The 10,049-nt window shown below is 41.8% G+C and overlaps 2 protein-coding genes across 2 annotated transcripts in view; one reads left to right on the top strand and one right to left on the bottom strand.

Annotated features, from left to right (window-relative positions):
• The window catches only part of sars2 (seryl-tRNA synthetase 2, mitochondrial), a 14,925-nt gene extending 7,475 nt beyond the window's left edge, over window positions 1-7,450 (bottom strand). Inside the window, exons 1-12 of the mRNA XM_015390130.1 lie at window positions 7,173-7,450; window positions 6,965-7,060; window positions 4,205-4,234; window positions 3,985-4,125; window positions 3,037-3,091; window positions 2,892-2,955; window positions 2,706-2,811; window positions 2,578-2,625; window positions 2,351-2,459; window positions 2,122-2,167; window positions 1,950-2,037; window positions 1,742-1,854 (exon numbers count right to left, since the gene is read on the bottom strand). Coding sequence (XP_015245616.1) covers window positions 1,742-1,854; window positions 1,950-2,037; window positions 2,122-2,167; window positions 2,351-2,459; window positions 2,578-2,625; window positions 2,706-2,811; window positions 2,892-2,955; window positions 3,037-3,091; window positions 3,985-4,125; window positions 4,205-4,234; window positions 6,965-7,060; window positions 7,173-7,448 — 1,172 coding nt within the window. The 5' untranslated portion in view covers window positions 7,449-7,450. The remainder of the gene's footprint in view (window positions 1-1,741; window positions 1,855-1,949; window positions 2,038-2,121; window positions 2,168-2,350; window positions 2,460-2,577; window positions 2,626-2,705; window positions 2,812-2,891; window positions 2,956-3,036; window positions 3,092-3,984; window positions 4,126-4,204; window positions 4,235-6,964; window positions 7,061-7,172) is intronic.
• Window positions 7,451-8,190: 740 nt separating this feature from the next.
• LOC107094509 (kelch-like protein 17) overlaps window positions 8,191-10,049 on the top strand; it is a 7,137-nt gene continuing 5,278 nt past the window's right edge. The window contains exons 1-3 of the mRNA XM_015390136.1: window positions 8,191-8,614; window positions 8,773-8,926; window positions 9,012-9,090. Coding sequence (XP_015245622.1) covers window positions 8,773-8,926; window positions 9,012-9,090 — 233 coding nt within the window. The 5' untranslated portion in view covers window positions 8,191-8,614. The remainder of the gene's footprint in view (window positions 8,615-8,772; window positions 8,927-9,011; window positions 9,091-10,049) is intronic.

Genomic DNA, 10,049 nt, shown 5'->3' with positions numbered 1-10,049 from the left:
TCCTTTGGCAAAATGGGTCAGAAAAGAGATTTGACAGACTCTGAAAAGTCAAAAATTGTCAGATGTCTTTCAGAGGGGAGCAGCAGTTTGGAAATCGCCAAGCTTTTGAAGTTGGATCATCGCACAATCAAGCTGTTCATGGCAAATAGCTAGTGATGCTGAGATGAGGCCTCATAAGGCATTGAATCATTTTGGCCAAATTGCTTCAACGATCCCCACAGTTCACGAGGCTCCATGTGAACATGTCACCACCTACTGGTGGAATGGAGAACTACAGTTTGTAATCAAATATGTGAATCTTTTTGCAACTGTTTTCCTTTTTTTCATTTAAGTTGCACAGTTTTTCTGCCATTTTAGTGAAATAAACTCAAGCAGACAGTGAACATGTTTGTGCAAATTGGGTAATGATGAGCAAAATAAAAGGTTTATGTCATTTTTATTCGAACATAATAGTTTTTCCACATTTTTTCGGTTTTAATTGGGTTGGAAGTTGTGTTCAACCAATCTTTTGGCTAAACCGACCTAATTTGGCAGCGTTTTGACCCAATCTATATTTTTACTAGGGCAAACCAATGCAAATTAGCCTCATCAGCCAAAATAATTAAGTTTAATCGCAACTTTTAAAAGTCAAAGGTAGGTCTTGAACCAACCTCAGGAGTGGGAGCCTGTGTCTTACAAATGAAGCCACTAAAATTGTTGACCGTTTAAAGGAGAAAATACTACTTAACACTAACGATGATATTATGTCCTGTGGCTTGCTCAGATTTTGATCATTACATTGTTTATTCTAACCAAAATAGTTTTAACCAACTAGATTGGTCCTACAAACTCCCACATCTTGACTGAATCCTGAGGCTGTTTAAATGCCTGCATAAATTCTTGCGCTTTCTGAACCACTTCGCAAAACAGTCATGTGGTATCACGGTACCGAGGCTTCGGACATCCTCAATTTTGGTCCCTCCTCTAAATGAATCACGCCTCGACACGCGCTTTGAGGAAACGCTCCCTNCTGATAATCAAACTGTTTGTTCTCCTTTTTCCCCAAATTGGAATCGAAAAAAGAATCGATAAAGAATCGAATCGTTTCATAGAATCGAAAAGGGAATCGGAATCGTGAAAATCTTTTCAATTCCCAACCCTAGTGCTCAGGCTGTGTGTATTTAAATAATTTATAATTATTTTACATGAATTGTATTTCTTAACCATAATGTTTTTTTTTGTAATTGGTATTGTAATTGTATCTTGTGATTTTATACGTGTGTTTATTTTTAAGGTTGCCTTTTTTATACCTGGCTGGGGGACTACCGATGAAAATTAGCATTCCTTTGCTAACTCTGGTATATTTACGTTGTTTTAATGTTGATTAATGTACACTGTCCCATTTCAAATAAACAATAAACAAACAAGGGTTAGTGTTTAGGGGCCAGTTTGGGATTGGGCCAAAGCATTCTTTCTAAAAAGAACAAAGATATACTGGTGGCAACGTCTGATACATTTATATCTACACTCATTTATATCTAGAATTTCCCTTCTTTAAATGAAGGGGGGGTGTTTAGTATAAGTTTATTCTTATACAGGTTTAATCTAACAGACAACTTTTATTTATATGAATAAAAAACAAAATGAATTTGCAGTAGAGGGAACAGGTTTTCTGACATATTAAAGTGTCAAGGAAAAACAAATCTGTCAACATTTTTTTTGCTTATTCAACCCCTGATGCTGCAGTTGTGTGTTTCCTGACCTGTAGTGCAGTTCCAGGGCAGAAAACATCTCCTTCTGCAAGGAAACAAACTCCTCCAGCAGCTGGGAGCTCTCCTCTCCCGTCTCATCAGCCGTCACACCAAACATCTCCACCTGAAGCAGAACATAAAGGGATAAAGACCACAGCCTTTAGGATTAACTTTCCATCTGGACTTTAATTCAAATCTTCCATCTTCTGTGTCTTTGACCTTATTGAAGTGATGAACTCTGTAAAGGCCCCATGTCTCTCTGCCGGTGTCCGTCTCTGCCCTGTAGCAGGTGCTGCTGCAAACCGTCCTGCGGTGAGAGACGACAAGCCGCGGTGGTTAGTTACAAGTCGCTCCGTCCGCAACCGAAGATGAAGTGAGGAGAGCTTCTTACCTGACAGGCAGGTCCTTCCAGTTTACTGCGTGATCCATGAAATAGCCTGTGAACATCCAAACAAATAAAAATTGACAGCAACTCAGCAGGGATTTATGCACAGTCCTAACAGTAAGATGAACGCAAAGGTTCTCCATTACCGTTTCTCCATATTGAACAAACGGTGTTAAATCAACAGCCTGAGGAAGTGGAGGCGTGTTGTGGAAACATGAAGGAGAGAAAGTCTCACCTGCCACCCCCACCTCCCCCGTTCCAGCCAGGTTGAGGTCTGGGAAACGTGCCGGGTCCAAGGAGTAGACCTGAGAGCGCTGAGCGTTTGGCTGCATCCCACAACCCTCCTGGATGTGGGGATAAAAAAAAAAAAGAGAATAGAAAAAATAAAATATATATGTTTGCAGTTGATTGTTGGTTTAAAGTCATTCAGTTCATACTGCTGGCATTAGATGTGATACTCACAAACACCACCCCCTTTAGCATGTCTGGCACAACCAATGGAATGAAGCCCTGCAGCAGATGAAGAGAACTCAGCTTTCTATGCTTTTTTATGCTTTTCTTTGCCTTTATTTTCCCAAATGGGATCTCACCCGTCGCTGCAAAGTGTCGAGGGCAAAGTTCTGAAGTGCGGTTTGAAGCCTGGCCCCGGCTCCCCTCAAATAATACGACCGGTGTCCGGAAATGTGAGACAGATGCCTGCAGGAAACGATGGTCTTTAGGTGATTTCACTTATGGGTCACAAACGTATTGAGCCAGTTCGGTGAAACCCGCCTTACCTCTGTCTGATGAGGCCCAACTCCTCCCCGAGCTCGACGTGGCCTCTAGGCTTAAACGCAAACTCTGTAAACAAAGCAGGGTCATGATTTTCTGCCATAAAAAATATAGTTTGAAGCATGTAGAGCTTTCAAACACATAAATCACCTGCTTTCTTTCCAACATACTCCACCACCCTCGCTTGGCTCTCATCTCCAACTGGCTTAAAATAAAACAAAAGGGTAAATAAGTGAGTAAAAATGTATTTGTACAGCACATTTTCAGCTGCAAGCCTATTCAAAGTGGTTTTCATCATAAAAACATCAAAACAAGTGTGCAGTAAAATTATTACAAGCATCAATCACAGCAAATCATCAAAACATCAGAATCGTCACACAAAATCAGAAAAACCATCAATCAGATCAACACGGGGAGACGGTCACTGTGTACAGCTGTTCACCTGCTGATCAAAGGCAGCTCTAATTAGGTGGATCTTCAGCCTCGATTTAAAGGAGTTTAGTCTTTTGCAGTTTGCTCCAGATTAAAGGCGAATAAAAACCAAAAACTGCTTCTCCATGTTTAGTTCTGATGACACAAAGTAGACTGGAACCAGAAAACCTGAGCATTCTGGAAAGTTGACGCATTGATAGCAAGTTTTTAATGTATTTTGGTGTACATTTATAAAATAATAGCAGCATTTTAAAGTCTGTTCTCAGAGCCATGAGAGGCAGTAAGAACTTTAAAGCCACGATGGTGTGCTCTATTATTCTAGCCTTAGTGAGAACACGAGCAGCAGCATTTTGAATCGACTGGTCTGAAAGTGCTTTGTTTTTTTTTTTTTTTGGCAGACCTTTAAAGATGCTGTTGCAGTAATTAATGCATCTAAAGATAATATAATCTGAGGTCCTCCACGGTCTGTATTTGTGCATTGAACGCCAGTTTCAGCGCTGTGCTGCTGAAGCTCAGTGTTTTCGCATCATTAACTGTTTAATGAAACTGTTCGAGTGACAAAACAGCTTTAAAAAGGAGAAACGTAACCTCCAGGTTTTAGCTGCAAACCTAAACCTCATCATCGATCCTTGGGATTAGTTTTTTTTATTTCATGTGTGTCCTCACCACATCAGGGTGGGTGCTGTTGGGCAGACGTAGCGCTCGGCTGTAGTGCTCCTGATCCAGCTCAGTGTCTTTAAGGTAGAGCTGGTTCAATCTGACGCGGATGTCGCGGCCCCTCTGCAGGGCCTGGGTGTACTCTGGGAGCTGCAGGAGAAACGTTTTGGTCAGACATGAGCGATGCATCATAGAGTAAACACAGGTTGGGTGCTTTGGTTCCACTCACATTAGCAAGGGCTTTCTTGTCATTTTGGCTCTGTGGGAAAAAAACAAAATTAACCTATTTAGAGACACAACTTTATAATCCCACGAAAAGAGGCATAAAAAAGGAACAAACCAAAGAAATAATCTTACAAGAAAACTTTTTATTTCCAGCATTTTTATATACATACATATACATTTTATATACATACTTACATACATATATATATATATATCTATATATATATATAGATATATATATACACACACATATATACACTGTGTGCAGAATTATTAGGCAAATTAGTATTTCGGCCACATCATCCTTTTCATACATGTTGTCCTACTCCAAGCTGTATAGACTTGAAAGCCAATTAAGCAAATCAGGTGGTGTGCATCTCTGTAATGAGAAGGGGTGTGGCCTAATGACATCACACCCTATATAAGGTGTGCTTAATTATTAGGCAACTTTCTTTCCTTTGGCAAAATGGGTCAGAAAATAGATTTGACAGACTCTGAAAAGTAAAAAATTGTCAGATGTCTTTCAGAGGGGAGCAGCAGTTTGGAAATCGCCAAGCGGGATCATCGCACAATCAAGCGGTTCATGGCAAATAGCTAGTGATGCTGAGATGAGGCCTCATGAGGCATTGAATCATTTTGGCCAAATTGCTTCAACGATCCCCACAGTTCACGAGGCTCCATGTGAACATGTCACCACCTACTGGTTGAGTGGAGAACTACAGTTTGTAATAACCAAACCAATGCAAATTAGCCTCATCAGCCAAAATAATTAAGTATAATCGCAACTTTTAAAAGTCAAAGGTAGGTCTTGAACCATCAACCTCAGGAGTGGGAGCCTGTGTCTTACAAACGAAGCCACTAAAATTGTTGACCGTTTAATGGAGAAAATACTACTTAACACTGACGATGATATTATGTCCTGTGGCTTGCTCAGATTTTGATCATTACATTGTTTATTCTAACCAAAATAGTTTTAACCAACTAGATTGGTTCGAAAAACAACCAACCAATGTATTCTTACAATCTATCCAAACTCTATCCAAATTACAGCAACTGTCCTACAAACTCCCACATCTTGACTGAATCCTGAGGCTGTTTAAATGCCTGCAGAAATTCTTGCGCTTTCTGAACCACTTCGCAAAGCAGTCACGTGGTATCACGGTACCGAGGCTTCGGACATCCTCAATTTTGGTCCCTCCTCTAAATGAATCACGCCTCGACACGCGCTTTGAGGAAACGCTCCCTTCATTACTCAACACACGTCTCGAAGCCTCGGCTCATCTCATAACATCACTATAAATAGCCGACAGGGGCGCAAGAAGCGTGTTGGGAAAAAAAAACACGCAAAATAACTTCCCATGAATTGAGAAGGATCAAGCGTGAAGCTGCCAGGAAGCCATTAGCCACCAGTTGTGCCATATTTCAGAGCTGCAACATGTGTGGAGTGACGAGAAGCACAAGGTGCTCAATACTCAGGGACCTGGCCAAGGTAAGGAAAGCCGAAAAAAGGCCAGCTTTGAACAAGACACACAACACAAAATGTCAAGATTGGGCCAAAAAATATCTAAAGACTGATTTCTCCAAGGTGTTTTGGTCTGATGAAATGAGAGTGAGTCTTGATGGGCCAGATGGATGAATGGGCATCAGGCTGGATCAGTAAAGGGCAGCAAGTTCCTTATCGACTCAGACACCAGCAAGGTGGAGGTGGGGTAATGGTATGGGCTGGTATCATCAAAGATTAGCTTGTGGGACCTTTTCAGGTTGATTATGGAGTCAAGATCAACTCCCAGACCTACTGCCAGTTTCTGGAAGACACCTCCTTAAACAGTGGTACAAAAAGAAGTCGCCATGATTCAAGAAAAAACATGATATTCATGCAGGACAATGCGCCGTCACACCCATCAAAATACACCACAGTTTAGAAGGGAAAAAATTATGACATGGCCCCCTTGTTCACCTGATCTGAACCTCATGGAGAACCTGTGTTCCTTCATTAAATGTGAGATCTACAGCGAGGGAAAACAGTACACCTCTCTGAACAGCGTCTGGGAGGCTGTGGTGGCTGCTGCACGCAATGTGTATCGCAAAAAAAAAAAAAAAATGTTAGAACTGTTAATTTACAGCCATATGTTTATATTACTATTTTTATATATATATTTTTTTACTATTTTTCAAGGCTGCACTTTTAAAAAAAAAAGATGAAATTGTCCCAAGAGCTGTTCCAAACGAAATTTCTTTTTGTTTTACACTTGTGTAAACAAAATGACAAATCTAAGTCTAAAACAGATCAAGACACTGACAGAATCTATGGATGGAAGGCTTTTGAGCGTCATGGTGGAGAAAGGTGGCTATATTGGTCACAGATTTGTTTTTGTTTTTGAATGTCGTAAATGTTATTTTCTGAATTTTGAGTATATTGGTTTACCTGGTGAAACTAAACAAGTGAGATGGGTATATATTTGTTTTTTATTACGTTGCCTAATAATTCTGCACTGTAATATTTACATGCACACATAGACATCCTCATAAAATGACCAAATCTAAAAAAAAAACTAAAAAAAACGCATCAACTTCCAAAAATATGAAACTTTGATATTAAGGAGTCTTTTGATTGAGAGCACCATTGTGGCCCAAAAATAAAGATAATCCTCAAACATGCAACTTCCCTGATAATTCTGCACACAGTGTATACATATATACATACATATACGCGCACTTTGTTATTTTTTGTGGTTAAAATTTGCAAGAAAATGTAAAAACTCACCACCAGGTTTTTAACTGTCTCACTGATGCTTCCTTTCTCCTTCTCCAGCTCAGAGATCTCTGTCCTCACTGCCTGGAGCTCTTGCCACACACCAACCTAGAGCCAATAAACATGATATAAGGGAGAGAAACCCGGTTCCATGTAAACAAAGCTGATTTCTGCATGACCAGGGGTTAATTAAAAGGTGTAGTTACTGCCTCTGCCTTACAATTTTCCGGACATCGTCTCCTCGCAGGTCTCCCTTCCTGCTCTCCACGTTAACGATGACTTTGTCGGTCTCCTCACACACCGCCCTCATGTCCAGCTCGGGCTTGTCGCTGTAGCCTTCACGGACATGCTCGTACAGACTGCTCCGGGCTCCGTGCCGGAGGCGGTGCGGGACAACAGCGGCGCTACTGCGCCTTGAGGGCCACCGTCTGCCTATCGGCGGTAGCACTGACAGCGCGCCTCTAACTCTTGTAACAACACTCATGCAGGTCGCCATGTTTCTCTGTAGGATGATGCTGCATTCAGGGAATGCAGGAATAGCTAACTTTATACAGCCGATGATCATCTCGAGCACTTTTTGGGAGTTGAAATAGGCTTGTAAAAAAAATAGAATAAATAAAAACAGCGATTTTTAATTCCTACTTCATTACCTGTATTATATAAATATATTAATCGATGTGTATAAAGTTGAACATCTACAATCAAATATACATTAAAAATTTTATAAAAAGAATTAATAAATATACGCTAAGAAAAAAACTAGAGGCTATTTCCATTGAGGTTAGCTGGTCTCACATCCTCTCGGTTTTAAAATCACAACTAGCCAAAAAAATTATATATACCAGACGTCATTTTACGTTATGTGGCAAAATAAATGGCCAACGTGAATACATATATCTAAAAGCTGTTTTTTGTAATTTATCTTGCAAGCAATTCTTAGTTAAATGAAAAAAAAAAAAATACAGTTTTACACGATTTATTTGAATGCACCACGGATGCGGAAATCAGCTGGGAAACATGAAAATAAAGCAATAAATTAGATATAAATTTAGTTTATCTCTCTTTACTTAAGAAAATGAAGATCGTGGTGTTGATGTCAAAACGTATCCTTTTAGCTAAAATACCTATTTTCTAGTTTTTAAAATATTTGACAAGAAACGAGTCAATCAACAAACAGCGGTCACGTGACATGCCCAGCCAATCAGAGCGGGCGGCAGCTGGACGTTGCGGTAATCCGGTTCAGACATGAGCGGCCGCCGGAAGCTCTGCCCTGAGATCGTTTCTTAGCCAAAACAAGTCCACTTTTCACCGCTTCACCTGCCAGTCGGGGTGTGCGGGCCAGACCGAACAGATATGCGTTACAAACACGCGTCTTTTAATAAGACTCGAAGGGTTTTCTTGGTAAGGTAAACCCGCTCGGTCCGCTGGTAGGGATGGTGTCACTCCGGGGCTCTGAGCAGAAACTAGCCTAACGAGGGTGCACTACAGGCCGGGGCGAGCAGCTCGGTTAAACCAGGACATTTTTAAAAAAAATGCTCACAGGTTTCCTGTAACCAGGAAGTCCGTTTCCCTGCAGTTGGTCCGCTCATAACGGGCTCTTTAATTTTTCTTCTCGGAGAGGCCCAACCAGCTTTCACGGTGGAAACAAGAAGGAGAGCAAAGGTATGAAGCTGCAAACGGAGCCATACTTTTAATAAATATAAACTGATAATCTGAATAATAACATTTAAAAAAATAAAGAACAGCTTCTTCACTCGTTTTCGCCCAAACTAAAGTAGCTTTATGTAGCAGGAGGATAAATGTGCGGAACCTTTTTTCAGATGAACGCTGTGCGGGGGGGCACAGTTACCTGGCGGCCCCAGCCATGGCAGGACGGGGATGGAGGGGGAGGAGAGCCCCTCTCAGACAGCGACTCCGAGGAGGAGGACTTTCCGGATGACAGCACCACCCCTCTGGGGGACTACATCACCCACGGTGAAGACAGGAACCCCCCCCTCTCATCTTTACCTGTCTGCATCCCCTTCTACTTTCTCAATCTGTGCATCTCTCTGTGTTTTAGGTCTAAAGCAGCTCCTGGACGCCCAGCAGCTGTGTGACGTCACGTTGCTGGTTGAGGGAAAGAAGTTCATGTGTCACAGGTAGAGTTCAGTCACCTCGCTTTGCAGGGTAACAACTAAAGGCGGATTTATGCTCAGAAACTGGCTCGGACTGGTAATCTGTGATACCTGGCATCTGCCTGGTGGCCCGGTCCTAATTTCAGCGTGCAAAAGCCGGCCCTCCTTAAATCATACCGGCCAATTTTTGCTTCTGAAACATAGCCTCGGCAACCATCAAATCTGTCTCTGTACACGACCACACCCCCCTGCTCTGAGGTTCTGCAAACGTTGTCGCGTACCTCATAAAAATCCAGACTACACGTCGGACAGTCACAAACCCACGCAGACCTCAAGCGGAAGTGCGCGGACAAAAAGCAGCTGTGATTGGTCCTTGGTATGCCTTTCCAGCTGTCTGTGTGGTCATCCTTCTGGATTCGGTGCTGGGGCGCGCCATTTTTAAAAAACCGAGGAGTAATAACAAAGGATGAACACTACGAAAGGTTGATCAAGGAGGTTCTATAGTACAACCCCTTGTACGATGCCTCAGACATGTTGTTTTGGAAAATAAACACTCCTGCCAGTGCCACCTAAGTTCTCTTGACCGTCCGCCGAAGTTCTCGCAAGTTCTTGAATAGGCTCCCTCTTGCGCTTTGGCGGGAAACTGCTGCGCTTCCCTAGAAATTCCAGACCGACGGTGCAGAAGCATACCAGCATAACTGATTCGCGACCAGACCCAAGCGACATTTGATGTGTGCAGCTGCAGAAGTATAATCCGCCCTTTACTCTCTGGCCGAAGCTCCTACCTGTGACAGTAAACAACTCAAGGAGCTCAAGAAGTAATAGTATGCTAACTACCTAAATGATGCATGTAGTATATATAGCCCTTCTTGTCATGCATATCCCTGTGACAGTTGGCTTATGGTGTCATTTTCTATTTCTTCAAACTATAAAATCCTTAGAATAAACTAAATTATAATAAAACTAAAATGCTTTCTTTGAAA

This window comes from Cyprinodon variegatus, unplaced genomic scaffold, assembly GCF_000732505.1.
Source record: "Cyprinodon variegatus isolate N-32 unplaced genomic scaffold, C_variegatus-1.0 Scaffold486, whole genome shotgun sequence".
Classification (NCBI taxonomy): domain Eukaryota; kingdom Metazoa; phylum Chordata; class Actinopteri; order Cyprinodontiformes; family Cyprinodontidae; genus Cyprinodon; species Cyprinodon variegatus.
This window is presented reverse-complemented; position numbering and strand designations above follow the sequence as displayed.